Source organism: Rhincodon typus, chromosome 25 (genome assembly GCF_021869965.1).
Source record: "Rhincodon typus isolate 14 chromosome 25, sRhiTyp1.1, whole genome shotgun sequence".
Lineage (NCBI taxonomy): Eukaryota > Metazoa > Chordata > Chondrichthyes > Orectolobiformes > Rhincodontidae > Rhincodon > Rhincodon typus.
The window spans coordinates 21,852,378-21,879,662 of NC_063356.1; the positions used below are offsets into that span (position 1 = coordinate 21,852,378).

Below are 27,285 nucleotides of genomic sequence, written 5' to 3' on the forward strand. Positions count from 1 at the left end.
GGCCCTAGACAAATAAGGAACCTGCAATAATCTCACATTATTGTTGAAATATGATGTATTTGTTGACATTTTCCATCTTGCATTCTGCAAGACAATTTGTAAGAATACCAATGTAAAGGGGCACAACCATTTCATACCATACAAGAAAAACGTGTTGATTCCTTGGTAAATAGGTCCTGATTGGTAGAGGCATGCTATGAAGAATGCACCAGTTAAATGAATGACAGTTAACTACCAAGGTTTTTACTTTGATTGAGTGATCCATACCTCAGAGTAACAATAGGATGGCCGTCACCTATTTTGTTCATTTAATCCAGGTGCAGTGGGTATATATGCTCTTAAATCAATCAGCATGCACTTCTCATACACAATAACCTTATTATTGTTTACACTGGTATCCTTGGGAATTGTCCTGATGAGTGCAGGATTTAAAGCTTCAACAAAATGTGTCTTTATCAACAGTATAAAAGTTTTGACCTACCAAATGACAATCTCAGATTACATGTATAGTGATACAAAATAGAAATCCTACAAGATACATTTTAGTCACATTGGACAAGTTCCACAGCAGACTGAAGTGGCAAGCAGATTAATTCTCTATAAAGATTATTTATGAATAAAGGCAATACACAGTTCAAATTAGCTTAAACAAAACAATATTTCAAGCACTTGGGTGTGCTTGACACCTGTTAGCCATTTAATGTTCTATTCTTAATCCTTTATGCTCACAGTTGATAAAATAAGAACATTTTCCAAGCTTGCAATTACCAAATCCATTTTGACAGGATGTCCTTCTTTAAAATAAGCAGCTTTAGTATGAAGAGAGAAGCTATAACATCTAGAAAATAAAACTGTCACATTAAGCAAAACTTTTAAAAGTTAGGATGAATCAAGTACTTTCAATTCCACGTGTAATGATGTTTTTCCACTATAGGAATTTACGATTTTCCCAGTTATCTCATAACCTGAAGAAAAAATTGGTCAAGAGTTAAGACACAGAGTTGGACTAGGTGATTAAGAAGGACAACATATCATTGAAAAATAGCCAGATTCTCCTGTAATAATTGCCCTTCCTCAAACTATCCTCGAAAGTGTAAACAGTTTAATATGTTATTTAACAGGAGACAAATGGAGGAAACAAAACCAATTCTTAATATAAAAGCTTTTGTTATGCAAACTATTTAGCTTTGGAATTCACTTTTGAAATATTGAAATGCTCCTACCAATGCTAGAGTCATTCCCATAACCACTGGCGTGAAGATGAAATTGAGAGTGGTGATCTGCAGCAAATAGCAGTCTTGGTCAGGATTCGTGTGTACCTCTTCATACTGTCTTGGAAACTGAAGCCCATTTCGAGAGCCATTCTTCAACTTGGGAGACTGAAGGACATAAATTAAGACGTATACATGTACCAAATCATTTAAAACCAAATCGTTCCCATTGAAAACTCTAGATCATCTACTGTAATATGGGAATAACGGTTTGACAGCAAATTTTGGAAGATAAAACCAAACTTTTCTGAACAGTTACATCAATAGTATATCAATACAGTGTATCACTAGTTATCAGAAATAGAAATTCTACGGGATGATTTTTCCTCTTAGTCCCGAAGTAGTAAAGCCAACAGGAAGATCAGCTAATATTTTGCAAATTTGGATTTTAAGTCTCAAGCACTCATTATTACACAAACCTGTTGATCTAACAGCAAACTGGAGAAAGTCATTAAAATGTCTATTTGAAGTTCTCAGAGCAAAACAGTTTAGGATTTATACTCAAGAACAATATACCAAGCACTAAAAACTGGGGTCAGAATCATTGTAATTCAGCATGGAAACAGACCCTGCCATCCAACTCGTCCACGTCGACCAGATATCCTGAACTGTTCCAGGTCCATTTGCCAGTATTTGGCTGACGTGCCTCTTAGGCCTTCCTATTCATATACCCATCCAAATGCCTTTTAAATGTTGTAATTGTACCCACCTCCACTACATCCTCTGGCAGCTGGTTAAATACACCCACAACCCTCTGTGAAAATGTTGCCCCTCAGGTCTCTTTTAAATCTTCCCCTTCTCACCTTAAACCTGTGCCCTCTGGTTTTGGATTATCCTATGCCAGGGAAAAGACTTGGGCAATTAACCCTATCCATGCCACTCACAAACCTCTATAAGGTCACCCCTCAGCCTCCGATACTACAGGGAAAATAGCCCCAGCCTATTTGAGCTTCCTATAGCTCAAACCCTCAAATCCCAGCAACAACCTTGTAAATCTTTTCTGAACCCTTTCAAGTTTAACATCTTTCCTGTAGCAGGGTGACCAGAACTGAACACAGTATTCCAGAAGTGGCCTAAACAATGTCCTGTACAACTGCAACGTGACATCTCAACTCCTATACTCAATGCTTCTAAAACTGAATTTTTCAAGTATTTCTTGTCTAGTTTGAGAAATTGTTTAATTGTTGTTACAGCAGTTACTTGCTTTCCCCAAACATACAGAACTTCTAATCAACAAGACAAAAGAAAAAAGTGACATGTTCCATAACTTGACAAAGAATTAAATGGCACCATTTGTATCTTTTTAATCAATGCAGTAAAAATTTCAAAGAATGAAACTAACCTTCAGATGAAGGTTGGGAAGCAGGGAAAGGTTATTTTGATATCAGGGTAGCTGTCTTATGTCATTGGCTAGAAACGTTCAAATTGGTAACTGACACAGCATTAACTACCAGCCCCTACTAAGGTTCATAAACATGCGTTCAGGATCAGAGGACAGTCCTCATCGCACAATCTTTGTCAGCGACAGTCCTTAGTAGAGCACGGTTTTCTTCAAATAGACCAGAAGAGATTGAGTGAAGTCCCAGGGAACCCCAGCATTTCAGCGAGAAAGCAGAACTCTGCCTTCAGAACAACTCACCATGCCATATGCCGGTTTGTCCTCTGGTATCAATGAAGCATCCTCATTGTCAAAGGTTGTATCTTTTGTTTAATTTAATAAATGCATCGTTTCTAAACTTCAGCTTAGCAAACTTAATAAACTGTCTGAAAATTCTTTACAAATGGGTGACCACCTATTATTAGGTATTGTGATCACAAATCTCCCAAAATATAGGTGTTAGGTATTGATAAAATCCTGTTTAATAAGTTCTACGTTGTTCAAAGGTACTGCAGTTTATTAGATCAAGCACAGTTAAGGACCCTATTGTTATAAATTAAGAACTCAGAACACAGATATTTTAAATGAAAGTGTATTGCACATCAAAACTTTGAAAAATTACAGCAATCAAGAACAGCAAATGGGTTTTTGAGAGAGGGAAATTGGATTTGACTAGACGCCTTTGAGGAAGTAACAAGCAACATGGCTAAAGGGAACCTATCATGGGGGGGTACTTGGATTTCCAGAAGGTGTTTGACAAGGTGCAGCATCAAATGCTATTAGGCATGACGTGTTAGAATGGCTATAGAATTGGTCAGGAAACAGGAAACAGTAGGTATAAGTGGGTCATTACAGTTTTCTAAGGTATAACAAGTGCAGTGCCAGAGGGCTGAGTGCTGCAGGCTCTACTAGCAATCATAAGAAGTCTGCAAAGGATATAAATAAATGAATGGAACAAAATCTGGCAGATGAAGTATAATGTGGAAAAATATGAACCGGTCTGCTTTGGTTCAAAAATAAAAAAAAGCAGCATACTGTATTTGACAAAGATTATAGAAATGTGACACAAATCACAAAATCTTAATTTCAGGTATGGCTAGTGATTAATAAATGTAATGTTGTTTACTTCAAGGAGAATAGAATACAAAAGTAGAGATGTGTTTATGCAGTTTTAAAGATCATAAGATGTAGAAAAAGTTCAATCAACAGGCTCCAGGAATATAAGGCCATCTTACGAGGACAAGTTACAGGTTGGACCTGTATTCTGTATGGAAGGATGGCTGTTGACCTTATTGAAGAATGCAAGATCATAAAGGGAACTAGACAGGACAGACGGTAAAAAAAATGTTTACCCTTGCAGGAGTCAAGAGCTAGGGACAGAATTTAAAAAATAAGGATTGCCTCATTTTAGATCTAAGTTTTTTTACTTTCAGAAGGTTTCGATTCTGTGGAACTTTCTTCCACAAAGAGCAATTAATATTTTTAAAAGCAGAAATGGCTAGCTTTTTGACTAACTAGGGAGTCATCAGATATTGGAGTTGGCAAGAAAGTGAAGTGAAACCGCAATCAGATCAAACACGATCTTACTGAATGGTGGAGCAGGCTTAAGGGGCCTAATCTGCATATTACAACAAAGAACACAAAAAAAAAATGAAATTATACCTGATTTAGAACAAATTAATCATAAAAATGGTGGCACAGTGGATCAGTGATCAGCACTGCTGCCTCACAGCGCCAGGAACCCGGGTTCAATTCCACCGCAGGGTAACTGTCTGTGTAGAGTTTGCACGTTCTTCCCGTGTCTGCGTGGGTTTCCTCTGGGTGCTCCTGTTTCCTCCCACAGTCCAAAGATGTGCAGGCTAGGTGGATTGGCTATGCTTAATTACCCCCAGTGTTCAGGCATGTGTAGATTAGGTGGGATGCTCTAAGGGTCGGTGTGGACTTGTTGGGCCAAAGGGCTTGTTTCCACACTGCAGGGATTCTGTGACTTCTAAAAACAAAACCTCAAAGGCATACCTGTTTTTTGAATTTGTAGTTGAATTCCCACCTTTGGTCTGATCTATTTCCAGTCCCCTTCTTGCACCAGTACAGCAAGCACTGAAAACAGAACATATGATGTGCTTCATGGCAAAATGTTAGATTCACATACTAATCAGACAGTAACTTGTATTCTTAAAATGAAAAAAACTCAGTTTTAGCAACTGCACAATAGTGCGCAAACCTGACAATGCTTTTCGTTAAGCAAATGACTAAAAATAGATGTATTGGTCTTAAAAGATGTGTTGAGCATGGTTTTATGGTTAGCTTTTGTAAATTGGTAAACTTTTGTAACTAATCAGTGTAAAGACGTGTATAATTTAATTGGCCTCTTTTACTACAAGTTAGCCCTGCATCATAATTTCAAAAGTTTTTGTCTTGATTAAAATGCAAAGTGAATATGTTTTAAGTTCCAACAAATCATCTGCATTAAAACAATAAAGTGTCTCATTCATGAATAAAGATTTAGGAAGTAGTGTAATTTTAAAGACGTGTGTCTCAAAACAGCTAATCAAAGCTCAGTGCTAACTCCATTTGGAAAAGCATGACTCAGTCATGTTTTTAAATGTATCTCACAATGCACTTCCTCTAATGTATATGTTTATGCTGAATATAAAGGGAAATACACTGTTCAATATATCAATCACCCCATTGATATTTTTGTAGTTGCAACACTTAAAAAATGCCATTTTAATGCATTTACTATTTTCAGTATGTTAGCTTTTAATAATTAAACCTCCTCAAGCAAAATTCTGTCATTTCTGTAACTACATCCAAAATAAAAATACAAAATCTGCATTTTGCAATATTTTGATGTTAAACTAACCCAATGAAGAGAACCTCCGAGTTCCTTTTTAAAAATCACAAGCAAAGGTGTCTAATTTATTTAAACAAAGTTCACTGGACCAAGCAATGGCAAATATCAAAGGGTTAAGTTTTGACTTACACTACAGTTCTGTAACGTATTTGGAGTTGACTCAGGAATTGCAGGTTTTTCTGATATGCGCGTACGAAATGGTTCGTACATGTGGTAGAGAGAACGGATCACACAGGCACGCAGTGAACCCAACTTTCCTATGACCTCGCGTTGCAAACGTACAGGCAAGTAAACATCCGAACAATAGTACCTACATTTGAAGTATATTTGTGGATCAGTTAAATGAAAGCACAGCAAAATGTCAGAGTCATAGAGCACAGAAACAGACCCTTCAGTCCAACCAGTCCATGCCGACCATAATCCCAAACTAAACTAGTCCCACTTACCTGCTCCTGGCCCATATCCCTCCAAATCTTTACTGTTCATCTATCTATCCAAATGTCTTTTAAACATTGTAATTGTACCACAACTTCCTCAGGAAGTTCATTCCACACATGAACCACCCCCTGTGTAAAAAAATTGCCTTATGTCTTTTTTAAGTCTCTGTCCTCTCACCTTAAAAATGTGCCCCCAGTCTTGAAATATCCCACCCTAGAGAAAAGACAATTACCTTTAACTCTATCTATACCCCTCATTATTTTATAAACTTCTAACAGATCACCTCTCAACACCCTACGCTCCAATGAAAAAAGTCCCAGCCTACCCAGCCCTTCCTTGTAACTCAAACCTTCCATACTCGGCAACATCCTGGTAAATGTCTTCTGAACCGTCTCCAGCTGAATAATATCCTTCCAATAACTGGGCAACCAGAATTGGACACGATATTCCAGAAGAGGCCTCACCAATGTCCTGTACAACCTCAACATGACTTCCCAACTCCTATACTCAAAGGTCTGAGCAATGAAGATGAGCATGCCAAACACTTTTTTTTAAAACCACCCTGTCTAAATGAGATGCAAATGTCAAAGAATTATGTCCTTGAACCCCAAGGTCCCTCTGTTCTACAACGCTACCCAAGGCCCTACCACTAGTTGTATAAGCCCTACATGTTTGACTTATGTTAAAATATAGATTTTTAATGCACATATATAGTGCTTAATAAACAGATCCTCATAAATAAAAATCAAATAACTAAATGGTAAAATGCATAGGAAATACTCTGAAACAATGGCCACCAAATTATAAATTACAGTCTTCACTTAGAAAATAAAACCTCCAGCGCATCAAGTCTTTTTCTAATCTATAAAGTGGGAAATGTACATCTGCACAAACTCATTTTTGAAACAAGTGATTTTTGCAGAATAGAGAGCTGTTTACCATACACCCCAACAGAAAAACTATTCTATTCCTGGGACTGAATGCTTATGCAGCTCTATCCCAGGGACATAATTGTTTTTTCTGCAATTACAGACATTAACTGAAGAACAGTCCATTTGACTGAATTTCTTTCAGAAATAGCAGATGCAACAGCAATTTTGAACATAAAAGTATGTGAGAAGACAGCTGATGACCCTAAGGAATATTTAATTTATATCCATTCTATAATAAAATTTAGTTCATAGTTAACCATTAAGATGAACAAAATGGCATTTAGCCATATTTTCATAGCCAGAGGCCAAACTGTCCAAAACCTCCAAAGAAAAATCTGCTTATGTCCTAATTAGGTTAACAAAAATTGCTTAACTACTGCAATTAAATCCAAAATATTAATGTTTTAATATTTACTTCTAATTCTTAACATGGTCAGAAACATCCCTTCCAGGCAAAAGAGACTTTTAAGCAAACACTTTCTTTAAATAAAAATGCACAAGCCTGTAATGAAAGCACAAAGCACATAGCACATGTCCACTACCCATTTTTAAGCAAACACTTTCTTTAAAATAAAAATGCACCAGTCTGTAATGAAAGTGCCCGCGTGGCTTTTCTTCGGGTGCTCCAGTTTCCTCCCACAGTCCAAAAATGTGCAGACTAGGTGGATTGGCCATGCTAAATTACCCATAGTATTCAGGGATGTGTAGACTAGGTGAGTTACAGGGGATGGGTCTCGGTGGGATGCTCTGAGGGTCAGTGCGGACTTGTTGGTTTGAAGAGCCTGTTTCCACACTGTAGGGATTCTATGATCTATGAAAGCTCAAAGCACATAGCACATGTTCATTACCCATTGCACACATTGCCTAAAACATCCTATAGAACCATTAGCTATCCCATCAGCAAGTGAGCCCATCAGTCAAAATGAATTTAACTGGCAGCAACATGAATTAAGACCATAAACAATTGATTAATCAATATTAAAGGGAAAAGGAGGTGAAAAAGTAAATGTAATGTAATTAAGAATGATGACGATTAGGTTTAATTGCCCTCATTACTGCCGACAATTATATTTCCAGCCCATTCTACACTGGAAAAAAAAAGGAAGTTTGCTTATGTTTGTGAGGAAAATTGGCTTCAAACGGCACGAAGCAAGGCACGCCATACGCCCCCTTGTGGGAGAGTATGGAACTACGGAACGCAATTTAAAAATAAGAGGTCACCTGCTTAAAATGGAAATACAGAAAGGGTTGTTAGCCTGTGGAATTCTTCCCCCCGAGAGTGGTGGAGCTAGAGTCACTGAATATTTTAAAGGGTGAGTTGCTAATATTCTTTGTTAGAGACAAAAAAACTGCAGATGCTGGAATCCTAGGTAGATAAACAGGAGGCTAGAAGAACACAGCAGGCCAGGCAGCATCTGGAGTAAAGGAGCAGTCAACGTTTCCGGTAATACCCTTCTTCAGGATTGGATGTGGGGATAGGGAGCTGCAGATAAAGTGGGGTGGGGGAAGGGGTAGACACAGAATGATAGTGATAAGTGGACACTGTGGTAGGTATGACCTGGTTGGTCGATGGGAGAGATCATCCTGTACATCCGTCAACTTGGTCTACTGTATCCACTGCTCCTGACATGGCCTCCTCTACATTGGTGACACCAAGTGTAGACCATCTGCGCTCTGTACGCGACAAACAACAACACCTTCCAGTCGCCAACCATTTTAACTCCCCCTCCCACTCCCTGAGTAACATGTCCATCCTGGGCCTCCTCTAGTGTCACAATGACACCACCTGCAAACTGGAGGAGCAACACTTCATTTTCCACCTCGGGAGGCTATAGCCCAATGGCCTAAACATGGAACTCACCAGTTTTAAAATCTCCCCACCTACCACCTCATTCCGTGTCCAACCCTCCCTCTAATCCCCGCCTCCTTCACCTGACACAACCTGTCCATCTTCTCTCCCACCTATCTGCCCCACCCATCCCACTGACCAATCCCCACTGTCCCCTACCTGCACTCACCTACCACCATCCTACCTATCTTCCCCAGCCCCACCCCTCCTCTATTTATTTCCCAGCTCCCTTCCCCCTCAACATTTCTGAACAAGGGGCCCAACCCAAAACGTCAACTTTCCTGCTCCTCTGATGCTGTCTGGCCTGCTGTGTTCCTCCAGCTCCACACTGTGTTGTCTTAAACTGGCACCTCTTTATTCCGAGACTATGCTCTCTGGCTCTTAGACTCTCCCATGAGGGGAAACATCCTCCCAAGCATTTACCCTGTCAATCTCCTTCAGAATCTTATATCTTTCAAAGAGATTAGCTCTAATTCTTCTAAATTCCAGTGAGTAGAATTCCAACCTGTTTAATCTTCGCTCATAAGATAATCCCTCCATATTAGGGATCATCCTAGTGAACTTTGAATTGTCTCGACTAAAATGATGTCTTTCTATTTATAAGTGGATCAAAACTGCTCACAGTACTCCAGATGTGATCTCACTAGTTTCAGTAAGACTTCCCTGCTCTAATACTCCAAACCCCTTAAAGTAAGGACCAATATTCTTTGGACTTCTGATTACATCACCACTGTGCATGTGGCTGGATGTCTAAGATGGTCCAAGCATCTAATTAGGCAGTTTTATTTAGATCAATTAAATTTGCAATTATTGTTGAAGATAATTCGAACAAAAAATTAAAAAGCCAAAATTCCACAAAGGTGAAAATTGAAAGATGATTGAAAGCTAGGTCAAGCATAAAGCTTTTTTGAATGCTGCAAAAGACAGCAGGAGAAGCAGAGAGGACAGGGAGTTATGGGAACATGTTGCAAAGAATGGAGCTAAAAGGATGTTTTGCCACTGAAAGTGGAGGAAAGGTAATACTGATGTACTGAAATTCAAATGAACTTTGCGCAAAGGACAAAAACAGAAGGGGTGAGAGCAGGAATGCGGGAAATAGAACATAGAACAGTACAGCACAGTACAGGCCCTTCGGCCCACGATGTTGTGCCAACCTATTATCCTATTCTAAGATCAAACTACCCTGCATACCCTACATTTTACTATCATCCATGTGCCTATCCAAGAGTCACTTGAAGGTCCCTAATGTATCTGACAAGGTGGAAACCTAATTTAGGCACAATTAGCAAAAGTAACAGTAAAACACAAAACAGAGTTAAAACACAACCATTATCAGGGACAGAGGAAGTTAGACAATGTCATAGGGAAGATCTGGGAGTGCAGTGGTGAAATAGAGCAATGAGGACATGGATTCAGATCCAGAGTAAAGGAGCCACACTAACCCCAGATCATGCAATCTCTCACAGATGAGCAGAAAACAACACTAGAAGCTCAAACTTGCTCCTGAATAATCAAAATTGCTCAGCTCTGAAACAATTTCATTCACAGTCTCCTGCTACAGCTTGCAACTGGAAAGATGTCAGAAGCACTGGAAACAGAGGATCCAATTCGACACATTACCCTGTATCCCATCGGTTTTTACCTTTGACCAGTATGTCATATGGGATCTTGTCAAATGCCTGAATACAATCCATGCAGACAATGTCCACTTCACTACCCATATCAAGCCTCCTTGCCAAATCCTCAAAGAATTCAATCAAATTTGTTAAGCACAACCTTCCCTGAAAGCAATGCTGACTATCCCTGACTAGTCCATGCATTTCTAAGTGACAGTTCATCTGGATTGATTCTTACAATTTGCCTATCACCAAGACCAACTGACCTATAATTGTTTGGCATTTCCTTTGTACCTTTTTTGAAAAATGAAACCTCATTTGCATTCCTCCAGCCCTCCAGCACGTCACCTGTGTTGAGTGAAGTCTGCAAATTAATCCTCACAGCATCTGGTATTGCCTCCCTGATCTCCTTCAACTTCCTGGGGAACTGTCCAGCTGGCTCTGGTGACTTATCCATTTTCAATAATTCCATCTCCTCTAACATTTACTCTCTCATGATGATTGTTTTGTCTAATATTTCACACCACACCTCTCGGTTGACTGCATCCACATCATCCCTTTCTTCTTTTTTTTTGGTGGGGGGGGGGGGCGGCGCTGAGCCCTACAATGGGTGTGTCCAAACAAAACGGTGCCATCAGACTCTGTGTTGCTCTGCGACAGGGGAATGAAGCGGGAGTGAGGCAACATCACCCACTTCCTACTGTGGACAAATCTTTAAGAAGTTGTCAACAAGTGACATCATCTCCAAATGATACTTAAAACAAAGACAGAGCAGCTGGAGCTTCCTCCTGATTGATGGATGGTGTTAACCTCTGTCCCTCATTCACCAAAACAAGACATTGCTATTTGCCTGTAGCAAAAATATCATTTCTTCATGAGTGAGACTGAACTTGTTCACAGACTCCAGATGTAGCTTCACAAAATGCTAAACAGCTGCTGTAAGGCCTCCTTGCTCCTGCATTCAAAACCTCTTGCAATGAAGGACAAAGTTCTACTTGTCTTCCTAACTGCTTGCTGCCCCGACATGCATGCTTTGAATGACTGGTGTACAAGCACACCTAGGTCCCTTTGTACACCAACATTTCCAAATCGACCACCATTTAAATTACACTGTGCCATTCTGAATTTTCTACCAAAGTAGACAACTTCACACTGATCTGCCATTCACTCAAATTGTCTAAGTCACCCTGAAGCCTTTTTTTGTCCTGCTCACTCACAATCCCCCTAGTTTTGTGTCAACAAACTTGGAACTATTATATTGGATTCCCTTATCCAAATCGTTGATGCATACTTTGAATAGCTGGTGTCCAATAGTACTGATCCTAGTGGTGCCCTACTTGTCAAAGCCTAATATTCTGAAAAAGATTCATTTATTTCCACTCTCTGTTTCCTGTCTGCTAACCAATTCCCAATCCACACCAAATATTCCTGTGTACTTACACTTTGCACTATAACCTCAAGTGGGACTTTATTAAATGCTTTTGGGAAATCCAAATGACTCCATCAACTGGTTCTACCAATTACATCTTCCTAAAAAAAAACTTCAGTAGTTTTGTCAAACATGATTTCACCCTTCCTAAATTAATAGACAGCAGCTCCAGGAGAACAACTAATGACTTGCCTGATCCCCTCTGTATTGGGCAGTCAAAGATCACAGACATGGTCCATGGCAGCACTGCCCACATCCCACTGACAAACATACAGAAACAATCTAAAGTCCCTGTTCAGCCCTGCCTCAATTTTAAAATTCCATTCCTCTTTTCAAATTTCTCCATGATCTTCTCTTTTCTATTTCCACATGCTCCATATCCTTTCCCAACAGACAGAACAGCCAAACCTTAAACAGACAAAACTGTCAAAGGCTAATCATATACATCTTCTGAATCAGCAAATGCCGCTGGAGGGAGGGAGAGGGGCAGCTCCCTGAGCAGCTTCTCGCTCTGGCCTGAACCACCAGCTGAGACAAAGCTAAGGGCCCTGTCAGCCAAGGTGGTGGGGAATCCTCAAATGAGGAAAAAGTTGGATATTTCCGAGGCCTCCTGCGGAAGGTGGAATGGTCAGAATAGGATAGACTCTGGACTCAAAACATTAATTCTCCTTTCTTTCCACAGACGCTGGCAAACCCGAGTTTCTCCAGCAATGTATGTTTTTGTTTCAGAACTTCAGCATCTGCAGTTCTTTGTTTTATTCACGCAAAGCTCGGAGGGTTGTGATCATTTGGTGATTTTAAATTCTAGATACTGTAAGAAAGTCAGAGTAGTCAGTAAGGATTGGAGTGACAGTCATGTGGCAGTTAATGCTCATTAGAATGCATAGGCAGGATTCTCAATATGTCGGAATTTTGGGGGGAGTGCACACCAAGGCAGTCACAGAGAAACCATCCAGGTGCAGAATCATAGAGCAATACTACATGAAAACAGACCCTTTGGTCCAACCAGTCCGTGCTGAACATAATGCTAAACTAAGCTGGTCCCACCTGCCTACTCCTAGCCCATATTCCTCCAAACCTTTCCTATTCATGTACTTATCTAAGTGTCTTTTAAACATTGTAACTGTGACCATGTCCACCACTTCCTCAGGAAGTTTATACCACATACAAACCACCCTCTGTGTAAAAAATTTGCCCCCCATGTCTTTTTTAAAATCTCTCTCCCCTCACCTTAAAAATGTGGCCCCTGGTCTTGAAATTGTCCATCCTAGAGAAAAGACACCTACCATTAATCCTATCTATACCCCTCATGATTTTATAAACCTCTATAAGGTCACCTCTCAACCTCCTATGCTTCAGTGAAAGAAGTCCAAGGCTATCCAGCCTTTCTTAATAACTCAAACCTTCCATACCCAGCAACATCCTAGTAAATCTCTTCTGAACCCTCTCTAGCTTCATGATATCCTTCCTATAACTGGGCGACCAGAACTGGACACAGTATTCTAGAAAAGGCCTCACCAATGTCTGTTCAACCTCAACATGACTTCCCAATTCCTATGTTCAAAAGACTGGGCAAAGAAGGCAAGCATGCAAAACGCCTTGTGATTTTGGCAACAGTAGGTAAAATGGACAAAAGTTGTGAAGGTGTTTGTGATCTAGGATTTGAAATTCAATTTTGTACTGAAGGAAGTGGAGCTGTAATTTCTCACAGATTATTTCAAATAAAAATGAACGAGGGTATCCAATATAAAGGCAGTACTGACATTTAGGGGTGGACAGAAAAGGATTGGCTTCAGTCTTGCCAATGTGCAATCCAGAGAAATATTTATTCATCAACAACATAATATTTGATAATTACCCCCCACAGCAATCTTAAGGTTTAGAAAATGGTGGAAAGACAGAGCTGAGCATCTCTTCACTGTGGGTTGCATTTATGATTTCTAGCACAAATATTCAACAACAAACCGATGCAGACAATTTACAAGTGCACCTGAAACTTCAACTTGATTTGTTTTGTAAGCCTTTGATAAATGGTTGTAGTTGTTGTTCAGATTGCGTACATAAATTCCAATTTAAAAAGCAAATCCCTACATACATGTGTCCCTGTAGTAACAACTTCACAGAAATCAGTCTCCACAATTAGCAACAGTCCAGAGAACAAAAAAGAAATCAATGCTTCTTACCTTCTGTATAACCTGGTCCAAAAAGCAGCAGTACAGGTAACAGTCCAAGCATTTTTACAAATTAGAGCAAACTTGGCAACATCCTCAGGTCGTATGTAAGAGGCCAGAAATAACCAAATATCTATAGGGTACTGCTGCCCACAGTCCTCAGCATTCTCTGTTGAGGAAGGGGAAGAAAACATCAGCTCATTCCAGCAAGTAGAAACGTATTACTCAATGATGTCATTGCAATCAGGTGGTGCAGCATGCTACACTGCAACATTTCCTTGTATTTTACACTGCACAAGATCAGAGTTCAGCTGTTTATCGTAATGCATATCGCAAGCCTTACAACAGTAGTTGATAGTCGAAAGAATCACAGATGCTGTAAATCAGGATCAGAAACAGAAGTTGCTGGAAAAGCTCAGCTGGCAGCATCTTGAAGAGAAATCAGAGTTAGCGTTTCTGGTCCAGTGACCCTTTCTCAGAACTGATGCAAGAAAAATACTTGGGAAAAAAAAGACACTATTTTAAACAGCATGAAAAGAGGGTGCTGACCAGTTAGGAATATGACGTTACAAGATCTATCTTATTGGTGATCTCGTGAATAGTGCTTTAGTAATTTGCTTGATGTGTAAGCTTGTCACTGAGATTGGGCATATCAACAGTATCCTTGCCTGATAATGGATACCTTGACTAAATCTTCACTTGTTTAATATGAAAACACCAGAAAGGGCCTACACGATCACTGCTGGCATTGACCGGTGTCCAGTTTACTTCAGATTACCTTGGAAGAGGAAGATGTTTCAAAAATTTGAACCACAGGTGAAGCTAGGTGTCACAAGCTGCTACTTTGCAGCAAATTCACGAGTGGTTTTCTCCACTTACTGAAAACTGTCAAGCCAAAATATGAGGTTGTAAACTTGCTTGCTGAGCCAGTGTGTTTCACTGCCGACGATTTGTCACCCTGTTAGGTAACATAGTCAGTGCGCCGCTGGTGAAGCATTGGTGTTCTGTCCCGCTTGTTATTTACATGCCTCGGTTTGCTGGGATGGTTTGCATCACTTCCAGTTCTGTTTTTCAGTGGCTTGTATACTGGGTCCAGTTCAATGTGTTTGTTGATGTAGTTCTGGTTGGAATGCCAGGACTCTAGGAATTCCCTGGCAAGTCTGTTTGGCTTGTGCTATAATAGATGAGTTTTCCCAGTCGAATTTGCGTCCTTCTTAGTCCGTGTGTATTCAGACCAGAGAGAATTGGTCATGTTTCCTGGTGGCTACTTGGTGTTCGTGTATCCTTATTGACAGTGTTCTTCCAGTTTGGCCTATGTGATATTTCTCACAGTCCTTGCATGGTATTTTGTATATTATGTTTGCTTTATTGGTTGTGGGTATGGGATCGTTTACATTTGTCAGTAGCTGATTAAGGGTGGTTATTGGTTTGTGGGCGACCCTGATACCTAGGGGTCTGAGTAGTCTTGTGGTCATGTCCAATAGGTCTCTGATTTACGGTAGGGTGACTAGTATGGCTCCTTGTTGGAGTTAACGGCGGATTGTGCTTTTTGGGTATCCATTCCTTTTAAAAACTCCGTATAAGTGCTTCTGATCTGTTTTGCATAATTCCAGGTTGCTGTAGTATGTTGTGGCTCATTTGAATAAGTCCTGGTGCAGCTCTGTTTATGGGTGTTGGGGTGGCTGCTGGCGTAATTAAGTAGCTGGTCTGTACACTAATCCCAACACTGAGCAGAAAAGTGTAACACATTCAACACAGAAGAGCAGAAACCCTGGAAAGACTGAAGAAAGACAGAAACATCGGAATCTTACCGGCGGACAAAAGATGCATGACAGTAATCCTTAATAGAGCCTAATACATCAAGAAAGCTAATGCACTACTACAGATACTGACACCTATCAATAGATGGCGACAGACCCAATGCCACAGTTAGAGAACCAGATTACAACAACCCTGAAGAAATTACACAACTCAGGAGATATCAGCAAGACAGACTATCAAAAAATGAAACCAGAGGGATCCAACACACCCCACTTCTATGGAATCCCTAAGGTACACAAGACATGGGGTACCCCTCAGACCCATTGTCTCACTACCAGGCACATCAACATATAGACTAGCCAAAGAAATACAACAGAAACTGAAATACTTAGTTGACAACGCTACCCACTCCACCCACTCCTCCCAAGAACTCCTCAACATCAAGGACACCAGAATAGACGAGGATGAGATTCTGACATCCTTCGACGTTACAGCACTATTTACATCCATAAACATCGACCTAGCCAAAGAGACAATTGCCACCCTGCTGGACGAATCAGGAAGGCAGGCGCCCCTCGACACCAACAGCATCAACAAGGACAGGACCCTGAAACTGCTGGATCTGAGCCTCACAACCCACTTCACCTTCAACGACTGTATATTTAAACAATCAACGTAACACCAATGGAACCCTCAATATCAGGCCTGATTGCAGAAGCGGTAATGTAAAGGCTCAAACAGACAGCACTCACCACTATGCAACCCAAACTGTGGGTCTGCGATGTACATAACATCTTCGTGATTATCAAATGTGCAAGACTAGAAGAAACTTAACAACACATAAATCGACATTCTTTTGCGAATTTTATTCAGGTGAGAAGAGGAGAACAATAACTGACTACCCTTCCTAGACATATTGGTAGAATGTATGAACAACAGGGAACTAAAGATTAGCGTATATAGAAAGACCACACATATGGACCAGATACCTAATTACACCAGCAACTGCCCAACACCCATGAATGGAACTGCATCAGGACATTATTCAAACAAGCCACAATACACAGCAGCAATCTGGAATAGCGCAAAACAGAACAGGAGCACTTATGTGGAGTTTTTAAAAGAAATGGATACCCAAAAATCACAACCTGCCATTACGTCCGCAACAGACCACAACAAGAAGACAGAACACAGCCAGACACACTAGTCACCCTACCGTACATCAGAGACATACTAGAGATAACCACAAGACTACCCAGACCCCTAGGCATCAGGGTAGCCCACAAACCAATAAACACCCTGCGACAGCTACTGATGAACATAAACAAACCCATACCCACAATCAATAAAACTAATGTAATATACAAAATACCATGCAAGGACTGTGAGAAACATTACATTGGCCAAACTGGAAGAACACTGACAATAAGGATACATGAACACCAACTAGCCATCAAGAGACATGACCAATTCTCACTGGTCTCAATACACACAGACAAAGAAGGACATGAATTTGGCTGGGACAACACATCCATAATAGCACAAGCCAAACAGAGACATGCCATGGAATTCCTGGCGACCTGGCATTCCAACTGGAACCCCATCAACAGACACATTGAACTGGATCCAATATACAAACCACTGAAAAACAGAACTGGATGTCATGACAACCGCCCCAGCAAACCGAGGCATATAAATAACACGCGGGACAGAACAGCAACACTTCACCGGTGACGCACTGATGAGGTTACCTAGCAGGGCAACGAAACATCTGCAAATCAAACACACTGGCTTGGCAAGCAAGTCTACAACTTCACTCACAATCCAAGCTACAAATCTTCTCAAAACCTTTAAACCAAAGTATGTTTTGCCTTCCACACAAATGTGTCATGTAGTACAAATTTCAGTGCTGGTGTGATGCTAGGTTTGAAGGCTCACATCCCAAAGTTGGCGGACCATAACACAAAATATTTCCCATTGATCATTCACAGCTGGCAGCATGCCATTCATTGTCAATGAGTCCACGCCTGTAAGTCTCAGAAAAGTACATCCACCATTAGGCACAATTCTGCTCGTGAAAATCATGTATTAAATAATCCAGACTGTGCTAAGAGTTACAACAGAAGCCAATTTAAGATCATCAGCCTGCAGCTACATAAATAAATATTCAGAACTGTTTTACGTAGGCTAAAGGAATTTGTACATTCATGGCATGTTTTTCAATAAGAAAGATCAAGGAGACAGTCAAACTCTGCTGCATCTCCATGTCATCACCCTGACCAATCAGAATCTACCTGCCTGATCTGAGAATTAAGATCAACAGGTTAACTATTCTTGCTTCATCTCCATGCCAACAATGACCCAATCAATCAGCACATTCTTTCTCATGCTGAAAAAAAACATCATTTTATTTAAGTCTGTTCTCGGGTCCCATTTTTAACAAGCACATGACGGGTTAAAGCTTCAACGTCTTATCTCCCTATAGCAATGTTTAAGTTTGGTACTACCAAGTAGTTATTTATTATGTACTCCATCATGAAGGAGTTAGATAAAGTTATCTGTGAAATGTGTGTTTATCTATGAGACACGCAATGGAAGACATAGAAAGGAGGGTTAGTTAAACAGAAAGAAACCCCATGTAACTCCTATATTCTGCTGTGTGTATAAAGTGTATTTCCTATGTCTGTTGCTTACCACAAGTGTGTTGCGAGACCGGAGAGGAGGAGGAAACCCATGTATATGCGATTTGTAAAACATACACAATAGTGGATCAGGCAGCTTTGGGCAGTCAAGCTAACAGTTCCTTTCAAATAGCAATATATTGCATACAGTGTACGACAAAAGGGAAAAATATTAATTTTAATTGAAAGTATAGCATCAAAAGTTTTAGACAAATTTCTAGCTTTGTTTATAATTTGCTGTTGCAATGACAGTGAATTACCTTGCTGTCTTTTGCTTTTCTTCTTCCTAGAAACCTTCAACTCATTTGAGTGGCCATCAACATCTACTTCATCACTGCTGTCACAGTCCAAACGATCCACAGAAGCAGAGGAAAGAGCCTCTTCTGTCACAGGGACTTGAGAAGCTTCCAAACCACACAATAACTTTACTGAAATAAAACCACTAAATTATTGGTATTCACTCATCAATAAACTGTATAAACATGACATTTCCCAGAGTTTATGACTAATTTTTTCATGCAAAATGTTTTTAAACGTACAAGTGATCTGATTAAAGCTAGCAGTGTCACCAATAGTTAATATCAATTTTAGTGATAAAGACAGTATTCCTTTTTTGTGTCTTAACCATATTGACTCTTAAAGTATCCAAGAGCTTAATTCTAGAGGACTCCCTGTCTTGCCCTTGGTTCAGTCTGCAAATAGAACCTTGAAAATACCAGAGATGCTAAAATTTCAGTGGTTAAAAGGACAGACACTGGTGCAACATTTATACACAAATTAAAGATATTACAATTCAATTGAAGGAGATTGGTTTGTATACATTTTTTCCCTAAGGAATTTTGATACCAACTTAAATAAACATAATTCTATACAGGAAACATAATTATAAATTATAAAATATTGGCAGATTTTATGTATTTAAAACACAAGATTTAAAATGCAATCTTATACAACTAGTTATTAGACCTGCTAGTAAAACGTACATTCAAAAGAAACTCTATCATCTACAAATTTATAAGGCACTATAACTGATATTTTCAGTGAACTGAAATTTAACAGTTTTACTCTATAGTTAAAAAAAACTGTTAGATTTTTACATAGAACTGCAATTAAAACTTCTACTTCACATCTGCTTTCTAATCTTTTGTTCAGTACCAGATTTAGTCCACAGATCGAAGCCTACATATAAAGGAAATCCTGAGTGATACCTATTTAAGCCAGGTCTTCCATTCAAATTACACCATGTAAAATGTTCATCCACTCAAACAGGAACTTATAAGCAGACTTGCATCGGATCAAGATAAATTCAGGATGTCCCCACTAACCAAGGAGTTCCGATTCAGGGAACTACAGATTAAGGATATGGGGTAGGCCACTTAGGGTCGAGACAAGAAGAAATTTCTTCATCCAGATTGGTGAGCCTGAGTACTTCACTGCCACAAAAAGCAGTTAAGGCAAAAGCACTGAATGTTTAAGAAAAAGAATTCAACGCAGCTCTTGGGGATAAAGGGATCAAAAGGTCTGGGGAGAAAGTGAGAAGAGGGTACTGAGTTGGATGATCAACCACGATCATATTGAATGGGCTACTCCTGCTTCTATTTTCGATGTTTCTATAACATTTTTACCTTTGAGTGCACTGTCAACATTAAAGTTGCACAAGTCCTCAGGACCTTTTGCTCAAATGTACTATGAATCTAAAGCAGTAACCATCAGCTTGACTCTGTCAAGAGCTTTGTAATTTTTTTGGTTACCAGGCTCGAACATTATTGAGTATTGTTGAAAGAGAGATATGCCGTGGGCACTGTTTTTCTTGCATTCATCAGGATATATGCAAGAGTTCCAAATTTCAACGGGAACGGCAAATATACTTAGGAGAAAAAGGTGCTGTTTGGTTGATAAGTTGGTGCTGATTGGCTGAAGTGTCACCACAGAGAATACGCTAGAGAACAGACATCTGCCAAACTTTGCTTTAAAATCAAAAAAAGAAAGTCAACTTGGACTGATTATGGCTCTGCCATGAGGAATTCACCAGGAAATATTGTCCACATATTGTTGATTGACTAAAAAAGAAAGCATAATGCCTTCACATATTCATTCTGTTTGCAGAAGTACACACTGTACCCAAACACTGTATGCTTGCAAAAGTCCAGAATACTGCATCCAACATTAAATACAATGGTGTGATTGGGCAACACCGACTGACCACTCCAGTACATGCCAAGAATGACACTAACATCTAATTTAGTATCATCAGTTTGGGTTGCCATAGGACACACTTACACTTGTTAGATGCTACATATATTCAGACACTGCAGACTCTGCAAACAGAGTATTTCCGGGCATTAAGCCTTTGTCAATTAAACAAAAGTATTGGGAATAACTGATCCCTTGTGCATTCCCCATGCCAACAACTCAACCAAAGAAAACTTGCCTTTTTACAAGTTAAACAAAGGAGAAAGGAACAAATATTCCATGGCACTGCTTCAACCAGAATCCATCTGCCCACAAATCTACAGACTATTCACATGCAGTGTTGATTTAATAGTCTTGTGTTACTCCTGCTAAATACAAAATGAAGAGCTTCAACAGGAGTTACTTTATCATGAGCACAACTTTTTATTAAATGAAACCAAGACTAGCACTCGGATCACATGTATTAAGATGATTTTCCGTCCTTCAAATAATGTGTGCACTTCTGTTGAGCAATTGCAATCCATGAAATTACATTCTCCACTTTGTGATTATTTTACATTTATTTTTTTGGATGCCATTTGGATGTCACTAGCAAGGCCAGTACTTGTTGTCCATCCATTTCCAAAGATGATTAAAGTCACTTATAGTCTGGACCAGGTATGGATGGCAGATTTCCTTTCAAGCAAGGATAGCAAATCAGATGAATTTTTATGACAATCGGTGGATGGCATTAGGTAGACTATTATTTTGACTAACTTACTTTTCTAAAATTTTATCAGTTGAATTTAAATTCCAGTAGCTACAGCATTAGCTTGGGTCTCTGGAATTTGATCCTATCATCTGACTCTACCACTATGCTACTGTCTTCGTATCTAATCCTTACACTACTCATATCTACTTAGAACTTGCAGGTTTCATATGGTTAGTGTAAGAATTGAAAGTACACATTGGACTACTTCAGTACAAGAGACTCTCTCTTCCACTGTCGAACTTCAAGAGCCCTCTCTAAGCTGTCTCAAGATTGAGGTGCCTGCACTGAGGACTGCTCAACAAGCAACAAAACAATTCTACAGTTAATAATTTACATGAACCACTATGATATACCCTAATACACTGAATACAACCATTATGCCCTACACCAAAAATTCCTGGTTTTAACATTGTTTTAGGGGGAAGAAAAAGCACAAGAAATTCTTACAGAACTGCAACCTATTCGAGTACAAGCAATGAATTGAGCTAAGATGGCTTTAAACAAATGGTGAACCACATTGGTCATTCAACAATGCGAAGTGTATTTCTACCCCTATGAGAAGACCATAAATTCAAGCCCAATCAAGAAGCTTCAGGCACATTGCTCAGATTAACACAACCACAAAATTAAAAGTACCGGATAATGTCATGCTTTGATTGAGATATTAAATACCGGCTCTAACTGCCTCCTCAGGTGCATACAAAAAAAATCCCATGGCACTATTTCAGGAGAAAAAGGCAATTCTCCTAATGCTTTGGTCAATATAGCATGCACAATAAAAATAAAGCAGGTTATGTAGTCACTCATATCATGGCTATTTGTGGAAGTTGGATTTATGCAAACTGGCTGCCGTGATTTCTTTCTTACTAAAGTGACAGCATTACAGACAATGTAACACTTTGGAATATCTTGAGGATATGCTAGATCTATATAAATGAAAGGTTTCTAGACTGTAACATGCCTTGCATATATGCTTTGATAGAACGCTAAATGATAGACATTTAATTGGAGGGGAAAATATCTCTTTCTTAAAATGTAGAAGACTAGATAATTTGTTCACTTTTGCACATGTAGCCTGTAACAATCATGTGACTAATCTGCTTGCAGTCTAAGAATTACTGTACAACTATGTGACAAAGCTATTGACCAAGATAACTTATTTAGTTATTACGTTTTACCAAGTTTAATGAATAGAACCAGAATGTGTCGAATCTAAAACTATAGATTAAAAAGTTAGAGGTTTGACAAAATCTTAAATAATATTTTGAAAAATATTCATACAAACCAACCTTCTTTCTGAATTGCATTCGCTACAGCTTTCTTTATTCTACCAGTCTTCACGATAGCTGGATCTGAATCGGCATAATCTGCCACAGTAACTGGAGTGGGAAACAAAAGTTAACATTTAAACTGTAATAAATATACGAAATGAAAATGCAAAATCAAACACTATCTGCTGTCAATACAATTCTAAGTGTAACTGAGGCTCTCAATGAAGTTTGCAGAATAGGAGAATGGATTTGGAAGAGTACCAATCTTTTTTCCCCCCAAAGTCTCATACGGTTCTGTCAAACGGTCTGTGCCTCATCTTTGTATCTCTCACCAATTGGTGAAATCAGTATTTATTTCTTAAGAGACAGATAAATGCAGAGGCATCATTAACAAAAATTGAATATCACAGAAAATGAAAGTGATTTTTTGTGTCAAAGGTATTAAATCAGTCCATCACTGATAATCAAGTATTCATTAATTATGCAGACCACCCTAACCATAATCTAGAAAATGCCAGTACTTAACAGTTTTAATAGTTGCAATTGCAGGGATTCATTTTAGAGTAAGAGAAAGAGCAACCCTCTCCTTCTATTTAAACAGCATCCAAACTAATGATCCAAAGAATTTTGCTGCAATCTTCTACTATAGAGTTAAAATAAAACTATCTAAGCTGAACATTTCAGTATTAAAGGGGAAAGTTCAGAAAAGGTATCAGAAATATGTAGATATTCACTTCGAGATGATCACATTCAATGATGTTGATGTTGATTTTAAAAATTAAATGGAATCTTGTCTGACTACATCAATACCACAATTTCAATCTTCCTTCCAACAAAAAACATGAAACTGAAAGACGTAAACTGAATGTAGAACTGTATTAAAACAGGGAATATCAGTACTGCAGAAACACTGCTTTTATATCTTTGGCATCAGAACTCCTTGACTGTGTCAACAATTTAATTCAATTTATAGAATATACATTAGTAATTGACAATGGACCATGGAGTCAGCCTAGGATAATTGAATATTAAATCATAATCATAAAACTTTTTTGATCTTATTTGTGTCGCTCAAATAGAAACGTCAAGTTGTCCATTTCCAACACTCACCACCTGAGAACACACAAGTGGTGTTGTGCTAGGCAACCATACATAAATTAGCTAACAATATATATCACCTTTAATGCAGTAGAAGTCTCAAAGCCCTTCACAGAAGCCATATCAGGCAAACTTTGACCCTGTTTATCATAGAAATATTAGGATAGGACGCAAAAAACATGATCAGAGATGAGTTTTAAGGAATTCCTTAAGGAAGAGAGAGTGTGAGGGAAAGTGAAGTAAAGGGACAGATATCCAGAGTTTAGGTTCTAAATAACTCAAGGCACAGCCAAGGAAAACAAAAACAAAAAAAAACTCAGCAGGTCTGGCAGCATCTGTGGGGAGAAAGCAGAGTTAACATTTCAGGTCCAATTCCCCTCCTTCAGAACTGATTGTAGCCAGGAAAAGTGGTATAATGCTGAAGGAGGTAGGTGGGGGGCAGAGACAGAGTGCGAGCAAGCAAGCGAGGGAGGGGGGGGGGTGGGGAAACAGAACAAGAGCGAGAGTGAAACTGAGGCCAGAGACACTTGGGGCAAAGGGATGGATAATGGTAAGTCAAGGAGAAAAAGAGGCTAACAATGTAAACTGTGGAGTCAATCTGGGATAATTTAATATTAAATCACGATCATAAAACAAGTTGTTGATCTCATTTGTGTCACCCAATATAGAAATGTCAAGTTATCTATTTTCAGCACTCACTACCTGAGAACACAAAAATAGTGTTGGCTAAGGTAATGATACATAAATCACTTAACAATATATAGCAACTTTAATGGAGTAAAAAGTCTCAAAGTCTTTCACAGAAGCCTAACATTGCGGACATAAGTGAAAACTGAATGACTATGGTAAAAGCAGCCTATGTCATGACAGGGCCTGAGGTGTGGGGAGTGGATAAGGTCATGGAAGGTGGTGTTCAGGTTCTAAAATAATTAACTCAATATTGAGTCCCGAGGTTGGCAAGGGAGGCAAGTGAAAAATGAAATGCTGTTTTTCCAGCTTTTGGCCTGCTGCAGTGTTCCAGTAGGGCTCAGCAGAGACCGAAATGTTGGTCAGAAAACACTGGTGCATTGAAGTGGCTGGCAACTGGAAACTCAGTCATTTTTGCAGTCAGAACACAGGCCCTCTCCAACGGCTAAGGGCCTTGTTAACCACGGTGGTGGGGAATACACAGTTGAGGAAAAAGTTGAATATTTCTGAGGTGCCTCCCCCCCCAGCCTGCAGAAAGTGGTAACAGACAAGTGCAACAGCGATGGAGAAACTGGGAGAGTGGAAGGGAGTTTTTACAAGAAACAGGGTGTGAGGATGTACAATCCAGGTAACGATGGGAATCATTGGGTTTGTAGTGGATATCTGTGGCCAGCCTATCCCCAAGAATGGAAACCAAGATGTTGAGGCAAGGAATGGTGGAGTCAGAGATAGACTAGGTTAAGCTGACAGCAAGGTAGAAACCGGAAGCAAAATTGATTTTTTCCAATTCTAGATAAGAGTGGGAAGCAGCACCAATGACGTCATTGATATGCCCGAGAAATAGTTGTCAGGAGGTAGCTCAGTAGGATTAGAAGAAGGAATGTTCCACATACCCCACAAAGAGACAGGTGTAACTGGGGCCTATGTGGGTATCCACACCTTTGATCTCAAGAAAATGAGAGAAGTTAAAGGATATGTTGTTCAAAGCGAGGACATGCTCCGCCAGCTAGGGGAGGGTGGTGGCGAATGGGGACGGTTGAGGCCTTTATTCCAGGAAGAAGTGGAGACATCCCAAAACTATCTTAATGGAGGATGAACGTGTAAAGGGATTACACATCCATGGTGAAGAGGAGGCAGATGGTGCCTGTGAACAGGGAATTCTGAAACTGATCTGAAGCATCAGAAAAATCATGGACTTAAAATGCAAAGGGACTGGATAAAGGGAGAAAAAAATTGAGTCAAGGTTCAAAGATATAAGTTCCTGGGGCTGGAACAATGGGTCTGCCCAGGCAGTTCTGTTTTTGGATTTTGGGAAGAAGGTAAAAGCAGGCTTTACAGGGTTGGGGAATACATGTTTGGAGTCTGCGGGGAGATCATGGTGGTGGTGGTGGTGCTGGGGGAAAATCCCCAAATAAAACGTGTAACCATTGCGGACACAATGGCCTATTGTTTATTGATGGGGTCATGGTCCAGAGCAAGACAGAAGGAGGTATTCAAAAGTTGGCACTCAACGTCCACAGTCTAGCAATCAAGGTTGGATCTGAGAGCATGAGTGCAGTCAGAGGGAGATAAGTTCAAATGGGCAAGGGAGGCAGAGAAATTCAGGCCATCAATGTTGACAGTTCTCAACGAACAGGTTGAGTGTAGGTAAAAGGCCAGAGGAAGGGGTTCAGGTGGAAGGAGAGTGTTAGACGTGGTTGAAGGTATCTCAGAGTTGGGGAAGTGGAGTCTTGTACAAAAAAGTGGGGCAAAGGCAATGGAAGAGTTAAACATCATGTCATGCCCAAAATTCACTGAAGGCAGGATAATGGAGTTGTGAAACATATCAGCTATGACGGAACAGTGGAGTGGGCTCGATGAGCCAGACTACCTAATTCTGCTCGTATATCTAGGGTCTCGATACCACTTTCGTCTGCCATTTGATTTCACCTAAAATTATCTTCATATCCTTCCTTCCACAGATACTGCCAGGTCTCCTATACATTTCCAGCTCATTATTTCTTTGTGAAGCTACGCCTGACTCTCTCCTCAAAGGGTGACTTCGTGGAGATTGTGTCCGGTGCGGAAATCGGGCGGGCAGCTTCTCTCCAGAGCATTTCCCGGCACAGGCAGTACAGTCCACTGCCAGACGAATCCACTTAGTGATGACAGCTGCTTGCTGTCTCGGATTGTGATTGTTTCTCAGACCCATGAGCCCAGCAGGGATCTGCCCTGGGCTTTGCAACCAAAGGCGCAACCGAACTTGACAAGAGCTCAGCTCCCTGACTGTCGGCTCCTCTGTCCAATCGGAAACCTCGGAGGACAATGGACACCAGTCAAAACCAATGGAGACACATTATCGCATTACCCTGCCCACTCCGCGCCAGCAGGTTTGGCTGCATCCTCCACTCTCCCCACCCACCCCCCGCAACCCTTCAATTTGCTTTCTCTCAACCTGTTTCAGAAGAAATGTTCCCGCGGTATTTCAGCCGTTTTCTGTTCCCTTTCTTTGGCATGGCGACGGCAACACGAGACCAAAACACGTTATCGAGAGTTCTTCCATGTTGCGGAACCGGCAGGAGAAAGGGAAAAAAAAGAGAAAGTGATTGAGTGAATAAAAGTCACTCCCCCAGGATCTTCAGCCATATTGGAACTGAGCCTCCCGTCGGCCCCCGCGCCACACACACGGCGCCTGCGCGGACTTCCGCTCACGTCCCTTGGACTGTCTCCCTCCGGGAAGGCGCCGGGTTGTCAGTGACAACAAAAACATGCATTCGCCTCGCACCCCTTCCCAACGCGCATCATCGCCCGTCGCGTACTTTTGAACACATCAGAAGTAGGAACAAGAGAAGAGTAAGGGGCTCCTGCTCTGCCAATCAATACGATCATTGCTGACAAAACAAAGAACTGCAGAGGCTAGAAATTT

The 27,285-nt window shown here is 40.1% G+C and overlaps 1 protein-coding gene across 1 annotated transcript in view; it reads right to left on the reverse strand.

Annotated features, from left to right (window-relative positions):
- Positions 1–27,041, reverse strand: part of tmem183a (transmembrane protein 183A) — a 30,937-nt gene extending 3,896 nt beyond the window's left edge. The window contains exons 1-7 of the mRNA XM_048612278.1: positions 26,815–27,041; positions 22,614–22,703; positions 18,641–18,808; positions 13,951–14,107; positions 5,633–5,813; positions 4,666–4,746; positions 1,224–1,379 (exon numbers count right to left, since the gene is read on the reverse strand). Coding sequence (XP_048468235.1) covers positions 1,224–1,379; positions 4,666–4,746; positions 5,633–5,813; positions 13,951–14,107; positions 18,641–18,808; positions 22,614–22,703; positions 26,815–26,875 — 894 coding nt within the window. The 5' untranslated portion in view covers positions 26,876–27,041. The remainder of the gene's footprint in view (positions 1–1,223; positions 1,380–4,665; positions 4,747–5,632; positions 5,814–13,950; positions 14,108–18,640; positions 18,809–22,613; positions 22,704–26,814) is intronic.
- Between the last annotated feature and the right edge of the window lie 244 nt (positions 27,042–27,285).